The 19673-nt window shown below is 39.8% G+C and overlaps 2 protein-coding genes across 2 annotated transcripts; both read left to right on the forward strand.

Moving 5' to 3' along the window:
* Positions 1-466: 466 nt before the first annotated feature.
* On the forward strand, positions 467-12143 carry frg1 (FSHD region gene 1). Its single transcript, XM_069689197.1, has 9 exons — positions 467-588; positions 1807-1874; positions 2566-2688; positions 6088-6145; positions 6473-6587; positions 8060-8164; positions 8384-8475; positions 11115-11225; positions 11988-12143. The coding sequence occupies exons 1-9, from the start codon at positions 530-532 to the stop codon at positions 12022-12024; spliced, it is 768 nt and encodes a 255-aa protein (XP_069545298.1). The 5' UTR covers positions 467-529; the 3' UTR covers positions 12025-12143.
* Positions 12144-13504: 1361 nt separating this feature from the next.
* On the forward strand, positions 13505-19386 carry asah1b (N-acylsphingosine amidohydrolase (acid ceramidase) 1b). Its single transcript, XM_069689198.1, has 14 exons — positions 13505-13624; positions 13789-13835; positions 15343-15433; positions 15539-15625; positions 15716-15794; positions 15911-15985; positions 16077-16122; positions 16207-16351; positions 16492-16546; positions 16623-16704; positions 17907-18038; positions 18402-18525; positions 18680-18736; positions 18831-19386. The coding sequence occupies exons 1-14, from the start codon at positions 13556-13558 to the stop codon at positions 18918-18920; spliced, it is 1179 nt and encodes a 392-aa protein (XP_069545299.1). The 5' UTR covers positions 13505-13555; the 3' UTR covers positions 18921-19386.
* The last annotated feature ends 287 nt before the right edge of the window (positions 19387-19673 follow it).

Genomic DNA, 19673 nt, shown 5'->3' on the forward strand with positions numbered 1-19673 from the left:
CTATAACCAGACTCAGTTTGAACTCAGCTAAGAAACAACTACAAAACAACTCAAAGACACAGAGAGTGGTGACCATGGGAATCTACATGTTGTGAATTATAACAAAAGTTAGAAGGAGTTAGAAGTTTCCTCTAAAAGTGAAACAAAAGTGATCGGGAACACCACAATTCAGTATAGGCCAATAAAACTTGACCCCGGGATTATACCTTTAATGATTACCATAGATTTATACCAACACCTCTATCATAGTGCATTTTCTTCACATAGGCTTCTGTTATTTCAGACAACACTGTAGCTGAAAGGATCACATTACAGTAGGAGCGGTTCTATTTGTAGGTCACTTTGTACAATAAAGTGTAAGAAGATATTCAAGTGTTTTGGAACACTTTCCTCAACTGATTATTTTAACGTGAACGTGTGTTGGACGAGTTTCGGTCAGGCTTTGAATGTACCTCCGCTGCTTCCGTACTGAATCGGAAACAGCACTCTTGTTTACTAGTCGTGCTAACCGCTAGCGTTAGGTGACGAAATGGCCGAATATTCACATGTAAAATCAACCAAACTGGTTTTGAAAGGTCTAAACAAAGGGTAAGCTTCTTTTTTTTATTATTATTATTTTTTTTATCCTCCTTAGTATCATCAATTCAAGTCAGCTGCACTCTTATTCCCGACGAACTATTTGGGTTTCTCGAGCTTCAGCTAAAATGCTCGGCCAGGCTGAATGACACGGAGAACACACGCAACAACGTTGCTTTCCTCCTCTGCGCGGCTCCTTTGATCCGGTTTGACTTCTGTCAAGCAAATTCTCCTCAGAGTAAAAGAGGGAAACCTTTGGCGCAATTTAAATAAATAAAATAAAAAAAAAAAAACGAGTCGGCTTGCTTGAGGCTCGCTCACGTGTCGGCACTTTTATCTAACCGTGTCTACGCGTTGCCTCAGGACCGACATCAACATTGAATAAATTAACGCTGAACCATTTCACCGTGTCTAGAGGTGAATATAAATATAACGACTGCAAACGACTTTTACTAAAGCGTCAAAGATAACAAGAGTAGCGTTGTTTCAGACGTTTTTGGTGAGTCGGAAGAACAAATACAAACGTGTTTATTAAGTTGCATGAAGGTCCCAACAGGTCATGTCGCCACAGCATCTGGTCGGCGTTTTTAAATCAGAGATCATGTAATATATTGTTTATTGGACATGATGAAGCTGTAGAAACATTTGTTCAGTTTGTATATGTGACTACACACAAAAAGTCAAAGAAACCTGAGAGATAACTACCGAGAAAACACAAGCTGTCCTGTCTAGAGAGCACAGTACACGCCACTAACTTCATTAAAAGAACAATACATCCACTGTGTTGACTCTTACATGTGAATTCAAACAAGATTTATTTTCATATTATAAAGTTATGAACCACTTGCAACGAAATATCACAACTTTGGTTTGCTGCTGTGTTTTGCAGCGTTTCTTATTTACATTTGATTGTTTGCAAGAGATTATAAGAATTTCATTTAATACATCTTTCACTTTGTTTGCAATTTGTTTTGGATTTAGGTGAAAGTGCAGAAGCTCACATCTTAGAACGTTCCTTTAAATTGAATACTAGATGATAACTCTGATTTATTGTTAAGAGACTTGTAGTTGCATTTCAATAAAATGTATTTACCTTTCTAGAAATTAACTCGCCAACTTTCAGAGTCTAAATCTATATGTTTGCAAAGTCTACCTGTGTAATTAAATGCTTTGTCACCTAATTACATATGAAAACATTTTTGAGCATTTATTTTATTTTTCTTCCAACAGGAAGAAGAAGAAGCACAAAGATAGGAAGCGAAAAGCTGCAGACGAGGAGGAAAAACCTGATATAATTGGTATGTGTTTCAGAAGTGACCACAGGCAGCCATTTAAAGACATTTTATATTTGAGATATACTGTAATCTGTCCACTCACCATCCAGTATTATTTTATTATGTAAACAGCTGACATGATTTCAGTGAGACAAGTACACCAAATATCTTCCACTTCTTTTAGAAATCTCTCAAATGAACGGGAAGTCTTTTAAGAACTTTTTTTTTGTTTTGAATATTAAGAGGAAAATGTTAGAGAGGTTTAATAATTCTGTAATCGTGGCATGTAAACACCAACCAATATTTCATTTTTTAACGGCCACAAAATCTACATATATATATAGCTATATTTACAATTGAGTGAACTTAGATTGAGAAACATCTCAGCATTTCACATTTCTAAACTGGTAATGTTTTAAGTCATACGTGTTGTTTTCTGTACAAACATTACTGATGCAAAAACCCTGGTACAACCTCACTAAGCTTCAAGCCCCTGGTAAAAGAAATGTTATATGTCTGCCAATGCTGAATACTGTAATTCTACTTAAAACGATAACAACGTGGTTTCAGCAACCAATTTTTGTCCTTAAAGCACATGATTTCTAGCTGCAGTTTACTCTGAGTAGATGTTGTGCTCTGACATGACTCTAGCTACCATCTGCACAGTAGTGGGCTGTATTATTTCCCCTCTGACAGGGGTCTTTCTGCTCACTAGGTGGTTGGTGGACTGTCAGTGGCTTTGGGGAAATTACAGGAACGGTTGCCATAGAGATGCAGAACAACTCCTACATCCATGCTCTGGATACTGGACTCTTTACAGTTGGTGCACCACACAAAGGTAAGTCGAGAGACTGGAGTTACTTAAAAATTTGACTCCGCTATTTTAGAGGTTCAGCTCTTAGATGCGGGTCATTGTTTTTTCTCAGTACAGTATACATTTTAATGTGGGTGTGTGTCAAACCCTGTACTCTATCATTGTATTCCATACATACAGGAGAATTAGATCTTCACACTGAAATCTGTTTTTGAGCTGTATGCAATAACACTTATTATAAGATATTCTCTTTTTGATAGTGCAGTTTGTTAGTTGGCATCATGTGCTACTTCTGACTGCTGATGACCACAGTTTGTACAGTTTCATTTTTCACAATTGATATTTTATGATATACATATATATATATACAAATATTTTGTTTTATACTCTAATGTGTATTTTTAAGCAAATAATTGCCAGAGACTCATTAAGGGCAATTAAAGGCTAGCTTCTGTAGTGTTTCATGGTAATTTAAGGTCACAAACTACAAATAATCCTCTGAACCCAGGAAGAGTTATTTTACATCATTGTTCAGATGATCATATGGTGATGTAAATGATTTCAAACATATTCTAGTTTGAAAACTAGCATTTTTGTGGATTTTAGTTTTACATTATTTAAATAGTGCTGCCATCATTTGTAAATTCATAATCAGCCAATTAAAAGAACATTTACTGTCACCTGTGTTTGTATGATATTTTATAAACAAAAGTTTTAATTGGGAAACCATAAAATAATTGACAGAAAAATATAGAGGTGCAGTCCTTGTTTGAAGTCTGTCTAAAAATAATGCACAATATTTGAGAACATTTAGATTATTTTATATGTAACTTTGTTTAAAATACTATGTATTATATAAGAATGCTGATTTCAGCCATTTGACCATTTCCAGAGAAGTAAGAACTGTGTGTGTAGTACAAAAGAAAGAAGAGGGACTTTACCTGGAAGAAATTGCAGTGCAGGCTGTGAGCTCTTCTACCTTTTAGTTTGTCTGCACTTCAAATGAAGATGAAAAGTCTACACCTGCTCACTTACCCACAGTCGTACAAAAAGAACTTAAAACTTAATTTTGGGGTTGCGTTTACTGTATGCTTCAGGCACTGTGAGGATGAAGAAGGGGGCTGCCTTCTGTCCACAAAGCAGTAAGCATTTAAGCATTAAACCCACACAGCAGACTGAAAAGGCTGAGCAGGGGTTGAGTTGAGGAGAAGGACAGAGCAAGGTCTGAGTTTTTTTTTTTACTAGTTTCTGCCTTCAGGCACTTCTGAGGGAAAAACAGTCTGCCCGGGGGATACACCACCAACAATTAATTCAGCTCCCTTTTCAGTGAGAATGGCTGGGAGATTGAAACATCCCAATTCCCTGAGTAGGTCCTCATCCTCTGCCTGCACATAAGCCCATTTCTAAGAGATGAAAGAAGACATGAGCTAGCAGTAGAAAAAGGGAGATTAGAGATTTCCCTCTCTTTACTGGATTTCCTGCACAGCAGCCACTGAGGAGGATATAGCCTTTCAGAAAGCTGCAAAAACGTTCACATTCACCTGCAGGTCAAAGGAAATATGCTCAGCCAACTCAGAAGGTCAAAGTCTGACATATTCCAAAGATAGTCCGTTTTTAGAAATAGCAGCCTACGTGCCTTCTGCTTTATTAACGCTGTCCTGGTTAGTATCTCAGACTCTGCTCCACCTTGATTGGATGTCTGTGGGACACACTACACATTTCTCAAAGCTTTAATTTATTGTAAAGGTCACAAAGTGGCCCAATCACAAGCCGCAGTTTTATGGAATCACAGGAGATCTCAGTGTAAAATAAAACATTTAAATGCAACACAGCAGTTCCTTCCATGTGTTCTCATAAATGTCTGATGCTGGTGAACTGGACCCAGATCAGCACCAAACCAGAGGGTCTGCATTATTAATTACAAGACTGCATAAGTAAAACATGAAGCAGGTTTTAAGGATATACTGCGTCTGAAGAAATTACACACATTTTAAGAGACGCGCATAATTGTTTCAAAGTAAATAATTAAGTACAAAATTTAGTTTTTTGCGTTACAAAAGCTTTTTCTGTCAAAATGAGAAGATCAGAGTCCAGAGTATGATTGCCGGTCAAAGGCGTGCACCCAGATATATTTTAACTTAGTTGTTAGCTCACTGCAATGTTTTTCTTACTTTTAACAAGTGAACAGGAGACTAATAATTAATTCATTTAACATTTAGACCTAATTATACAGGAGGTGTGACCAGTCCACTCTCTTATGTATTTGTGACCTGTGTACACAGGACAATAGAAGCATAAAAAGTCCAACATTTAAAAAAACATTAAACTTACAAACTGCAAATAAAGGATAACGACTGAACTCAGATTGGGTAAAGAAAGAAAAAACTACAGGTGGCACCGAACAAATTGCATCAGTATCAAAAGCCCAAAAAGCCGCATCATTTGTTACCAAATTCGGCAACATTCATTTTTTGTGTTTTAAAACAGATTTAAAACACATGACTTGCTTTGCTTAGACAAAAAATAAATCTCACGAGCATCAGTGAGTCACTGCATTTACAGTACGTACTGTCGGCTGTATTTGAGCGATCTGCTCACAGGAGATACACTCAGGCAGTTTCAAATGATCCAAATCTTACTTTAAAACACTTTATTTTCAAACTAATCTTTGGCCACATACCTTTCTGAGTCGCATGTGCGTCAGTAACTGGCAGCGTCTCTGTGTGCAGCCATGTAGCTCCTATCTACTAATAGCGTGTGAAGCATTTAGGGTACGTCAGTAATTTGTATTATCTAGCGACAGCTCTCGTGAGGCATTTGGGGAACATCTGTGAATTGTAGCTCCAGAAATGAACCTGGGTTACACTCTCCCCCTCTCAACTGCACGAAAACAAAAGATTTGAACTGAAATGTCTGATGTAATTTTCTTGTTTATTAAGCGAATTTTATAAACTTGTTTTCAAGAAAAGTATTAAGTCAAGGTATCGGTACCGGTTTCAAAAACTTTTGAACGATACCGAGCCTATATGAAACTAGATATGGTCTCATTGTGATATGGCATCAGTGTTGTCTTTTCCTGGTTGTAAAGGCTGCATTTCTGTAAAATGATGTAATTTCCAGAATTTACCAAACTATTTTAGCTGTTCTATTATTTGTATTACCCATTTAGTAAGGATATTCACATTACTGATGATTATTTATTCATAATGTTGTTGTGTAAATATTTTATGTGAGTACAGATGGTTACCCCCACAATACTTTCGCAATATTGGTATCGAAGTATTAGGTCAAACGTATCCTGATATTTGAGTTTGTCCATATCGTCGAGTCCTAATTAAAAGAAGAAAAAAAACTAAGTAACACTTAAACAAGCTGAACTGCAGTACCAGCAACTAAAGGTAAACTTTGTTTTCTATTTTTCAGATGATGAAGGACCAGACCCTCCAGAACAGTTCACTGCCATCAAGGTCTCAGACACACGGTGAGCATGCAAATACAAACTGCACTTTGTTTTTACATCCATCACCAGTAGATTTATTACCTCATTTCTGTGTTTTATATTAAGGAGCTGCCTCTATTGTCTAGATGGTACACAAGTAATTTACCAAGCCCTGGACAATCAATCCTTGAAGATATGCTGCCTGTTACAGAGCTTTTCTTTTGCATTAGTTTCAGAGATGGATCTCAGATTCACACTCTAATGTTATTGAACATTTGTTGCCACTAAGAAAAACATTCTGTGGGAAAAGCCAACATGTTTTGAATATTCGAGTAGAATAAATTCACTTGGTATTTCTTGCTGTTGCAGGGTAGCCTTGAAGTCTGGTTACGGAAAGTACCTGGGCATCAACTCTGAGGGTTTGGTGGTGGGGCGCTCTGATGCCATCGGCTCCAGGGAACAATGGGAACCAGTCTTCCAGGGTGTGAGTACATCTTCTCCTTAATCTATGTAGGCCACTAGTCCAGTAATAACATGCATTCTGTCCCTTTTTTTTTTTTAAATGTATTTACCTCCATACCAATATAAAGTTTCTACTCAGAACCGCTGTAGATCTAAACAGGACTCCCACATGTTGAAGTGATGCCGGCATCGGACCTCACTAGAGACTGGACGGGTGTGAACCACACTAACTGCTGAAGACATCTTGATTAAGATGAATTTGAATTGCTTTCATCATCACAATGCCTGCTGACAATCACCCAGGGCACTCTGCTGTTTGTTTTCTCCTTCAGTCCCATTACTGTGTGGCTTCATTGTCTAAAGGGGCGGGGGGGAGGAGGGTGGGGGGGTGCTGTTAGATTGTGTTGATACCTTTTAAAGACAGGGACATGAACTTAATGGCACCTTTTTATTTGTTCACTATCACCATATGCAATTAGGTTTTTATTTATTAAGTAGTGTGTTTGAATGTTGTGTTACTTGTTGGCTGGGTTTGTTGACACATTTGAGGAAATAGACTAATTTGTCGGGTGATTTGTTGTTAGTAGCTCTCGGTTGCTTTATACTATACAAGATAAAAACATACACAAAGATAACAGGTCACATCAAAGTAGGAAAACAAACAATAGCTACTATATAAATGTTATAGATGTTACTGTAAACTCTATTCACCAGGTTGTGGTTTAATTACAGCTAAAGCAAACAGCTGAATAATGAAGAAATCAATCATCACATATTTTGTGCATGATTAATAATTTTAGGCATTTTTAAAGCAAAAGCGCAGATTATCAAATGTGAATATTCCATGTTTTTGTTTGTCATTTAGATTTTTGTTTGGTTTGATAAATCAGTACATTTGAATATGTTAACTTGGGCGTAGGTAAACTGGAATGAGCATTTATCTCTCTTTTTTTGTAGACTAAAATAGCCTGATTACTCAAGGGAACTATCAGCAGATTCATTGATTATAAATATAATCGTTACTTTCCATTGTAGGTTAAAGTGGAACTAAACTACATGAGAACTCAAAGAATGTTGAAATAAATATTGTACAGACGATTTTGTAAAAACGTAGCTTTTCTGTAACGCCCATATTACCAACAATTAGTGTTTGAATTAGAGTTCAAAGTTGCATAAAAGAGGACTAGACTAGTTTTTATTTTGCATCTTCCCCTTCCTCTTTACAGCACATTTCGTGGCCGGTGTTTACCCCATGAGAGGACGTATTTAGATGCAACCACCGACTCATTATGCAGAATGCATCTTCCTTATTACTACAGCACACTGCCCGCCTTGATGCTTTGTTGAAACTACAAACAACTTGCCCGGCTCAACCTTGAGACTATTTTACATCAAATATCGGGCAACCTTTCATGCCTGTCACAACAACCAATCCCACCGCAGTTCTGTCTAATCTACTGCCTCCTCCTCTGTTTGCTTTCCGCTCTGCCTCAGGGCAAAATGGCTCTCATGGCAGCAAATAGCTGCTTCATCTCCTACAGTGACAGTGGGGACATCGCGGCCACGAGCAAGACAGCGGGGGACGGCGAGATGGTGAAGGTGATGTGTAAATGGTGTTCTTCCACAAGGTTGCATGTTAATCCTTTGATTTTTAAGCATGCGGTCTCTGTGGGGATCTGACTGTTGAGATGGAGGGGGGGGGGAGTTTATGACCTCACTTCAGGGGAGTTCAAGGTATTGATATGTAACATACATCGTCTCCCTCTCTCTGTTTTTTTTTTAATTTATTTTTTTTACCCCCTCCCAAATGATGAGCAGATCCGAATGAGTGCGGAACGAGAGGTCAAGCATAAGGATGACATTGCAGATGAGGACCGGGGCAACGTGAAGTCCTGTGAGATCAATTATGTGTACGTAACCTCTACTGTTTATAGCTCCAGTTCTCATTTAATACATAAGCAACCCAATCAAAAACAAATGAAGGGAACCCATGTTGGACTCTCTCTGCATATAATGTTATAATTACCTTGTCTTTTATTCACTCAGTTCAGTTTGTGCTGCATTTAATGTGCAGTTAAAAGCCAATCAGAGCATATTTCTCCCAAGTGCTTTCAAATTAGGGCACTGGGAGGAGGGGCTGTAGTTATTTACATGCATGTTAAATGCATAGTGAATAAGATATAAGTTCCCTGTAATAAACAAAGAAAAAAGTGAATCTCCAACCTATTTAAATTGGTTGTCAGAAGGGAAATGGAACAATTACTTTTTCTGCAGTGCTGCACTTTACTACAATTTTAAGGTAACTACTACTTCCTAATTCAGAGGGCAATGTTGTCGTTTCTACTCTGCTGCATTAATCTGACAGCTGCAGTAACTTCGCAAGTGACGTTTTTAGTTTTAGTGAGAACTATTGTCGTAGATTAAACTACTCAACAGAACAAAAAGTGGTGAAAGGTAGCTCCACCTTCACTGCTTACTACAACATTAAACGATCTCTTTGCATATTTAATGATATTACAGTATTTATGACAAAGACATGATCTGTTGTACTTGCTTAATAAGTACTTTCACTTTTGATAGTTCAATCATATTTTCTGATACTTGTTATCCTGCATGTACTGTAAGTATGAATTCTTTGATATTGTAAAACTGCTACTTTCACTTTAGTGCAGGACTTATACATATAAATGAAGGTCTGAGTTTACACTGCAAATGAAGCCTGTCACTGCCAGACAAATAAATCTCTGTGTATTTGACAGTGTGCTCTATGGGCAGATCATGAGCACCAGAGACTTCTGTTGGCCGACTCAGCTAACTTCCAGTTCAATCGTTTGGCTTTTTTTTTTTTAGACTTTTCAAATCTTATCGAACCGAATGGATCAAAATCTGAGCGTGAAACAAGTTCTTTTGTGGGGGTTTGTGAAGCCGTATATTTCATTTATCCACACTTTATTTACAGTTTTACAGCTGCGATGGCGAAGGCTGCTGCAGAGCATGTGATAGAAGCACAGTGCTGTTGTAATTATTGTCGCTGGCAGAAGGGGGCGATACAACTTCCACACTGCAGGTTTACGTAAATGATCTAAATACTTGTTCCTCCACTGCTAGTGAGAATCAACATATGTATTCAGTCAGCGAGAGGTTGTGAGTCCACACACTTGATTCATTTAACGGGACTATAAAAGGCTCAACTCAACCATATTGCCTCAAAAACGACGGAAGTGTAATCCACTCCTTAATGACACAGTTACAATTCAAATGTTTTACTACTTTGTTGTTATGTTCCAGGACGGTTGTGTTGATTTTGTTTTTCTGGCCTCTCTGTATGTGTTGTTTTCTGTTACTCACGTTCTTGTTTTCCGTCAGTAACACGGGCTGACACTATTTCCTTGTAAACATCCACACAGCGAGAGGAATTTGTCCTTTAAGCTGTTGTGAACCACGCTTCGTGCATCGCAACGGTTTGACATTTTACAGTTTAAGCAGGACACCTTGCAGCGTCCTCTAAAATTAAAGCATTTCATTCCGATAGAGGGAAAAACAAGCTGTGATGTCTATTGTTCTCAGTTTGTCAGTCTGCACTGACAACACTGACAACAAAATAACACGCCTGGATATGAGATCACGCCTTTAAGCTTCCGCCTCATCAATCCCATGCCTTAAAGGCGCAAAGTGATGGTCTGCTGTTAGAAGAGACAGCAGGCGACACCATGTTTTGGCTTCCGTTGCTTTAAGTGTTTTCTATACGCCGCCTGTCGGTGCTCTATTAAGTTCCAGGTGAGATGTCTGAGGCTGCTGTTAGCTTGGCACGCTTTGGCTTGTTTTCCTGCTCTATTATTTGTTTTTAGATGAATGCTGGGGAAATGGAGTCATCATGCTGACATGTTGATAATGTCTGCCCTTGAGCCTGGGTGTTGATGTAGTGTTTAGTATCCGAAATGCCTCTCAGGATGGAGTGCAACTCGGGAATCGTAAAATACAGGCAGAGCGGAGGGAAACTCGATATCAGAGAAGTTTGTGACAAGATGCTTCTGCTCTTTAAAGCACTATTGTCCAAGATATTTCAATATTTTGTGAAGATAGCTTCCGTTTGAATAATTGTTCGTCATATTTATATGTTGTTATGTCACAGAGTGCAGTGGTACCTGCTGAAGCTGTAGTGTATTTAGATGCACGTATAAATTCAGGCTGACATCCCTATTAATAAAAAGGAAACTTCTCCATCCCCAGTAAAACCTCCTCACTTTGCTGAATGTACATGTCGCTTTGTGGCAGCTGCTCAGCTTAGCCACTTTTGCTGTTTAGCTGCCACTGTCAACATTTAAATAGTCTGCTTTAGTTAATACTTGGGTGTATTATCTGGATTTTTTTTTTTCTTAAGATTGAGCTGCTTAGAGCTTCAGTGTCAGTTCTCAAACAGGATAAGTGTGTGAACATTTCTGTAATTTTGAGTCTATGTTTGAGTGTGTTTTGATTTCGATAAGGAGTTATTTACCTTTGCATATCCTTTTTTGTAATAGTCTGATTAATGTTGCTGCTTGAATTACAGGAAGAAGTTTCAGAGTTTTCAAGACCGGCGACTCAGGGTTAATGAGGGCGACAGCTCCACACTAAAGAAAGCCCGAACGGATGGAAAGTTTCACGAAACGTTGCTTGACAGGTGAGATAATAAGCTCATTATTTTGTCAACACTAGTAGTTTTTCTTTTTAAATAAGCACTCTCCAGTAAATGTCTTTTCTTTTAAAAGAACGTTTACGCAAGAAGTTATTAGAGTCAAACTGTCAGCGGAGGGTTTTCACTTCAGAGGATGCACTCCGATTTGTGTTGAATTTAAATGGCATCAAAGACGACCTGTATATTCACACACTGTATAATAAAAAGACAGTAAGAGGGTGGCAGTCAAGATCAGTTCCTGTATATTCAAAGTCCAATTTGCACCTGCTCAATATTGCTGTTCAATGTGTGCTCAGAAAAAAAGAAGTACAGAGAAGACAGTTCAGTCAATTTGATTAGAAAGGTTAGATAGTATAAAATAGTAAATGATATGTTTCTGTTAGTGTCCTTTTTAAACTTCAGATAAATCTTCTGAATTTCCTTCCTGCTGTGATATATTGGATTGATTTGTTTGGATTTCAAACACAAATGACATAAAGGCAAGAGCACTCACATCATCCTCCGTGCAGAAGCAGGATAAGGTGACAGTTTATGCGTTCTATCATCTGTCACTCCTGGAAATGAAAATGCAACAAAAACACCAAACAAAGCTGCACTTTCCGAGTTATTGAAAACACAATTCCCTGTTATTTACACAAACACAGTTAAGTATGTTTATGAAAACAAGAAATGTGTCACAGTTTGTTTATGGTTGGTTTTAAATTCAAAATGTAACATTAAATATAAATGTGATTTTTGTCATTACAGGAGGAGCAAAATGAAAGCAGACAGGTACTGCAAATGAAGACTTCGTGGATGACTGCCATGTCTTTGTAAATGTCTTGATTTTACAGTTTTGGTTACTTGACATGGATTTTACGTTTTTTTTTTTTTTTTTTTTTTAATAAACATGTAATGGTCAAATCTGTTTCACTGTGTTTTTTTGTTGTTGTTGTTGTTTTTGAAGCTAGTTCACATCCGTGGTGACTTTTATTAGTTTCAGATGACCCAGTGGCTGATTCTGTGTAAATAATTAACCATGATTTGACTCTGCACTGTTTTCTGGGGTCATAGAAGTTCTGTGTTCTTAGAATGCTTCTGTTGCATTTTCTACTTGTGTGTGTTGATTAAATATTCAGTCAAATGATAATATATACTACAAGTGAGTGTTTGGTATTCACAGGGCAATCAATTACAAAAACTGACCTTCAACTAACCTTTGACGAGAGCTCAGAATGTATAATGTATTTACACTGCGACTCAGTTCGACAGGACACGATGTAATGTTTACACCGACTTCATTTAATCAAGATAAATGTCACTCAAAAGAGGTGGTGAATTCACTTAAATCAAAATGTGGGAAGACAAAATAGAGCAAGTTTGTCCCTTTGGCCCCTGGATGGATTACTGAACGGCTCCACGCATGTAAGGACCCCATGAACCCTGGGCCTGTAGGGACATGGGGTCCTTACATGCCAAAAAGAGAATAAACAACCACATGAGACATAAAATGACCACAAATAGACTAAAAAATAATAGAAAGAGATACGAAATGACTCTGAAACAACTACAAAGAGATGCCGTAGAATACAAGAAGATGCAAAACTGTTAGAAAGAGCTCCAAATGACCAGGACGAGTGAAGAGACAACTATAAAGAGACATCTTCAAGATAACACAGGTGGGGACACAAAATTACTACAAACGACACAGCTGCATGGTGTGTGTGGTTGTTCTTTTGTTTCATTTTGATCTCCTTCAGTCTACAGGGTCTTGTTCCTCTTTATGAGATGAGTGGGGGGTGGAGGGGCCGTTTTACATGTCTGTGCCCAGGTCCCACTTTGTTTGATAATCCGTCCATGCTGTGGTCACAAAGTGTCATTTAGCTGATACCAAACCAAATGTAAAGTTACTTAGTGAAGCAAAACGGTGGTTAGCAAATACATATGGTCACTATTTAAACAGAGGGAGCAGGTGTCACATGAGGAAGTAAATGCAATCAACCACGAGTTTGTTTTCGATTCCGTATGGAAACAACCACTGGCCCACCAACGAGGGGTGTTGTGACATACTTTCATTATTCTATCCGAGGCTCTTGCTTTTATCACGAACACGAGAAACAGCATTGTTCCTTTTTATTCTTTAATTTAAGACGCATACGATGGATTTCCTTTGTCTTTGTGCAGAAAACGTCTAGTATCTTTTCGACAACTTCCGGTTTCCCCTGTCTTGCGTAAAAGTCGGCTCACCGGCACGAGGTAAACAGCAGCAACTTCCGCAGTAAACTTCATGTCATAACAAACCGACGCCGGACGGGTTCGGGTGAAGTCGTGCAGAAATGGGTCCCCGTGTTTGTCTCCTTTCAGCTGCTCTGTTCTCTGTCACGTTGACGCAGTTTCTACCGCCGGTAAGCGAACATCTCTGCTCGGTGCGGTTTTAACACACGTTGTTACCAAAGCTGCAGAGTCGTCTGGGTGTTGTTGTTGTTGTTGTTGTTGTTGTTTTTTACCCTGAAGCCAAACAAGACTCCTTCAGCCCGGTTACTTACTGCTTTAACTCCTTTATTTACAGTATACGGAAGACTGCCGGACGGCGATGTATCCACCAAATGGTCCCACGTAAGTAGCTCTTAGTCTGCAGAAGAGAAAGTCTTTCGTTTAGTTGATGTGTTTTGTAACACAACAGCTGCCTTCAAGTGCTCCTCGTAAATTATGGTATCCACGTTTCTCGAGGGGGGGAAATCAGATGCATACGTACACGTGTGTTCTTTTGGTTGCTGTTTACACTTGGACAATTGCTCCCGTAGGTACACAAACACAATTTGTTGTACTTGCGCCGCACAACAAGTCGTCTCGTGTCTTTTGACAAAGGATGATGTCATCAGGGTTATTTATCTCCGCTCTGCCCTCAAAACAGCCGAAACTCAATTTAAGGAGATAACGATGAGTTAAATGCTCAAAGCCATGTATCAATCAATGTGTGAAGAAATGCTGCTTTGTTCTGCTTTTAGATCAGTGCAATTTGAAAATATAAACCTGCCTGTTTATTGGACTACAAACGTTGTTTGTTTTTTGTTTTTTTTGTCTTTTTGGTCTTTTTTTTTTTTTTTTTTTACTTTTCTTTTTAAAAGAAAAGCAGTAACTATTAATTTGAACAAAAAGACAGATTTATAGTAATGATGGTAGTTGTAGTCCTACTGGGCTTCGAGCCGGTATCTTGCATTTCCAAAAGTTGGGGGTGTTTTAGCGAGCAGTGTCAGTCAGTCTGTCAATGACATGCAGCTGTTATTGGTGAAATGATTATTTTATTGGTTTTGAAATTTGACCAGTATTTCATATATTTACCACATATGCCAATATTTATGTCTCTGCTACCATTCTTCATAAACCTGTATGTTGCAAGTCAACCAAATTTGGAAGAGCGCCCCTTAAATCAGACGAGATTGGTGCATTTCCTTTTAGGATGAAGTGTTTCCGTTTTATTTTCTCCTGAAATTTGTAAAGAATTAAATGAAAAACCACAACAAAAGTACGCTGTGTGCGTTGCACATCCCCGAAGGTCTAATGAGAGTTGCATATTTTTGATAATTTGATTTCAAATAAAATATATATTCAGTGAGCAATCAGCTTTTCTCTTCTCCATTCCATAAACTAATATTTAGATTTCTAACATTTACATTTCTGAAGCAGGATGGTCTAATGATGTCCCGGCCGGGTTTAAGAGATCAAATCAGGGCTGTGAAAGATGACTATTTTCATTGCGGCGTAATCTCAACTCGTTAATTTTGTTGTTGTTTCTTTGATCTCAGCAATCAATCTTTTCCTTTTAAAAATGTATTAAAGTCACCGGCTGAAAACGGAGACAAGTAACGGAATTTTCAGCGTTTTGATAACGAATCTTTTTTTTTTTTTTTTAGTCAAATGACGTTTTTTTTTTTTTTTTCTAAATTTGAAAGTAGAAGGATTTTACTGGACCGGTTTAATGAGCCTGCACGGCCTCACGTTGGGCTTTTGAACTCCAAATTCAGCGCGTTCAAATGAACACAAATGCAGCAAATGGAATATTTCATGTACAGCAGCACGCGTCAGGTTGTTGTGTTTTTTTACAGCTTCTCTTTCCGATCAGGTTCGGAGGAGCTGTCGGTTGGTACACGGTGGACCTCGACTCGCCGCCCGGGAAGAGGTGGGCGGCTCTGATCGGCGACAAAAAAAACGAGGTGAGCGCGTTGCGACGTGCTTCGTAAGGACACGTTTCCCATCCCGGAAACCTTTTTTTTTTTTTTTTATTATTATTTTGAACTCGTGATTGTCTCCCGTTTCAGCTGGTCAACATGATTGAAGCCATCAAAGACCTGGCGGATGCGTTTGTGCCCAGCGGGAGGCTGATCGAGCTGGTTGACATCACACTGGTGAGTGCTCTTCTCTCTTACGAATCCCCGACGGGTTTCTGTTGTCGCGGAAGGTTTTCTGATTGCGCCGTTTCCTGTAATGTTCTGCAGCCTTTAATGGCGGACACGCTCCCGAACCCGTTTAGTGATGAAATCAAAGGGATTGCAGATGTTTCAGGGATTCCTCTTGGTAATTAAAAAAACGCGCACGCACATATATACATATACATGCACACAACTTTCCTGTTGCCAGGATAAAAGCTTCCCTGACCTCTGCCCATTGTTTTCCTCATTTGTATAATTCAGGTGAAGTTGTCTTGTTCAACATCTTCTACGAGGTGTTCACCGTGTGCACTTCTATCGTTGCGGAAGACAGCAAAGGTGAGTCGGCAGGATGTGCGTTCGCTTAGAGCCCGGTGTAGCAATGCAACATCAAATATGGGCCCTGAAATGCCGTTTGCAACTCCCCCAGGCAACCTCCTTCACGGCAGGAATCTAGATTTCGGCTTGTTCATGGGGTAAGAGCGTCACCGTTTCCCAACTTTAAACGTAGAAGCTCGGTCGCGACTCGGACCGGTAAAAGACTGTGTGCCTCCTCACAGCTGGGACGTGAAGAACAAGTCGTGGATCATCAGTGACAAGCTGAAGCCTCTCGTGGTCAACCTGGATTTTAAGAGAAACAACCGGACGGTTTTCAAGTCGACAAACTTTGCCGGATACGTCGGCATGCTGACCGGCATCAAGCCCGTGAGTCATTTTGGTGCCGTGACTGAAGACTCTGTCGGCGTTAGACGTGGTTTAAGGAGGGCGACGGCTCTTAAGTGGAGCTCCCTCTTTCACGATGCAAGAGGGAGTTCATATATTTTCCTGCTTTCTCTCTTTTTAAGCACATCTTCACCCTGACTATGAACGAGCGCTTCAGCCTCGACGGAGGATACATTGGTGAGTTACCGTTCAGCGCTGCGCGCATTTCAGACGAGGTGCGCGTTTTGTGACCACTTGTTTGCCGCGTTTGCAGGAATCCTGGAGTGGATCATGGGACAAAGAGACGGGATGTGGATGAGCTTTCTCACCCGATCAGTCCTAGAAAATGCAAACAGGTATTCAATACCTCCCTTTTAATATTTCGACCTGCGGCAGGAACCTGACTGCGCCACAGGACTGTCAATCAAACAGACCCCCTTACCCCCCTAAATATCAACTTTTTGGAGGCCGAATATTAATTAACGATGTAATTATTTCCAGATGGACCACAGGAAAACTCATCTGTGTGTGGTATTGCAGTTTATACCACTTCAGCATCAGCCTCATTGTTCAGACCTGGGAAACTACGTCCACTTTGATACAGTCTATGATCCGCCCCTTCTGCCAGTGAGAGTAGTTTTACAGCTGCTACCGTAAAGGATTCATTGTTTTGATCTATCCCTAACCCCGGAGAAATGACCCGCTGTCGGAATTTGTTCAATTCAGCCTGGTAACGTTTGAAAAGTCGAGAAGAGCCTCATGACTAAATTGGGCCAGCGCGGGAATCACCAGACGCCAGATTTAAAAACTCTTTGTGTTCTGTGAAATGCGGCGAGTTATCTGGTGGTAAATTATTTAATCAGCATTACGTGAACTCATGATGCTCGAATATAATTTATGTGTAAAAGCTCCGCGCTATTGGTTTGATGCCGCTCTGTGGAGTTTTGGATGAGCTGCAGCACAGCAGCGGTGCGATGGATCTTTTTTTTTTTTTTTTTTTTTTTAAACAATAGAAATGTCTGGTGGCAGCAAATGTGCTGTGAAATGTTGCAGTGCACCAGAAAAGCTGATTTAAAGTAGAAGATTCAGATAAAGCTTTATAAAAGTGTACTTTTTTTTTTTTTTAAACAAAATACATTCATCATTTCATATGGATTTAGAAATAATTTGCTGAGAAATACAACATTTGTATTACAATGAAGTCTTGACAGGGTGCTTTCAGCAACCGGAAAAGTAAACGGCTGTAATTAGTTTCAAGACGAGTACCTTTTCAAAAACGAGGTAATGCAGCTGCTTAGCGCAATAAATCAAAAGGTACTACGATATAAAAGAAACACAAGGCCATTTAAAAAAAAAAATCACAATAATAGGATTTAAATAGAGTAAAATAAAAATGGAATAAAACCGTTTAATCAGGGAAACCTAAAACTACGTTGAAAGACAAAATCAGATTGAATAGTTTTAAGCTTTCATTCAGAGGAATGGAGAGTTGAGGAACGTTTCAGATCAAGTGACCACATTTCCACCCAAACAATGACTCCGGTTCTGCTCCCACCAGCTATGAGGAAGCCAAAAGCCTGCTGGCTCAGACCAAGCTGCTCGCTCCAGCCTACTTCATCCTGGGAGGAAACCAGACGGGGCAGGGCTGCATCATCACCCGGTCCAGGCTGCTCAGCATCGATGTCTTGGAGTGAGTACTGCAGTGACCTTTTTAGAGCATTTCATGGGAACGTCACAGGATGTTTGCGTTCTTGGATGAAGAGGTCGGGGGGGGGGTTTGGCATTCTGTACGCTAAATCGCCATCAGAATGAGCTCGTAATGAGGTAGTCGACGGCAAACTAAAAATTGGAATGTACTATAAAATATAATTTGCCGACACACCTTGAAATGTTATAAAGTAGATTCACTGTGACACTGCCTTCCTTCCTCGTTTCTTGTGGAAAAACCCGAACAAACGGGAAGCGACGACGGCTTTGGTTTCAGATCACCGGATTTAACTCGTGTATCTGCATGTCACACGCCGAGGTTCTCATTTGCTTCCCCGTCCCTCAGGATCGACCCGAAGCTGGGACGCTGGTACGTCCTCGAGACAAACTACGACCACTGGAAGGAGCCGTTGTTCCTGGACGACCGCAGGACTCCTGGCATGAAGTGCATGAACCAGACCACACAGACGGTGAGTACTGATGATGATGATGATGACCACTCGCACTTCCTATCCAGATGGGATACATGATCTCATCGTCATGTGATTTTCGTGTCTGACCGTTGCATCCCCGTTTTATCGAAGCGTTCGGTCACCTTCTTCGATCTGCCGCTTCCTCTTTTAGAACATCTCCCTGAAGACCCTGTACGACGTGCTCTCCACCAAACCCGTGTTAAATAAGGTCAGCCTCTGCCCACCACTTTTCATTCATACATCAAAAGCTACTTGGATTCAGTCTAAATGGGAGTTTTCTGCCTCTTTCACTGTCTTTTCAGTTGACCACATACACAACACTGATGCAAGTATCTGAAGGCAGACTGGAGTCGTACATCCGGGACTGCCCGAACCCGTGCATGCCCTGGTGATCCTCCGGACCCAGATAAACCCGAGCAAACTCGAAGCTTTACGTGTTCACGCAGCAACTAATCACCCGGACTGGTGTTCGTAACGGGGACGTCACTTTGACGGGACCGTTCAGAAATGCTCTTGATAATCCTACTTTTGTTGTTAATGAGGGGGAAGAAAAAGTAAACCAAACCGGTAAATGTTTTTTTTTTTTTTCCCCCCCAGTTATTTCACTGTAATTATATTTGTAGAATTTTTGCAGGAAGAGTCCGTCAGTGAATCTCAACATGGGCGTCGGGACCCCGGAGACGTCTGGAGTGAACGCAAAAATATTCTCGTCGGTTTTCTCAAATCCAGCTCACAACTCCTCACCAAAGGTTCAGCTGCAGCTACTTTCTGTCACCACATGACGACTGACCATCTCACACACCGCTGCTGCAGATATTTGTCATTTTAACTGGTTAAATAAAAGATTTCTAAACTTGATGTTCCTCTCATGACATTTTTACTCTTGAGCTGGCTGCTTTATAAATTTAGCTTACTCCCCCCCCCTCCCCCAAGTACTGATGTGATTTTAAGTCTTTTCATTGATGATTAATCTCAATAAAACAACTGTTTTTATTTAAAAAAAAATCCACTGGATCTGCTCCGGTTTAAGTTCATGTTCACACACCAACGGTCACAAAAAGGTGAGTAACTCGGACGCTTGATTTTTGTTTAAGCGATGAAACTTGGAATGCTTACTCGTGAAGGTTTTAGTTTTTGATTTCTCC

The sequence above is a fragment of the Brachyistius frenatus genome, unplaced genomic scaffold (genome assembly GCF_029030835.1).
Source record: "Brachyistius frenatus isolate BFR_SWC_R1_liver_20210118 unplaced genomic scaffold, ASM2903083v1 Contig_7, whole genome shotgun sequence".
In the NCBI taxonomy this organism is placed as follows: domain Eukaryota; kingdom Metazoa; phylum Chordata; class Actinopteri; family Embiotocidae; genus Brachyistius; species Brachyistius frenatus.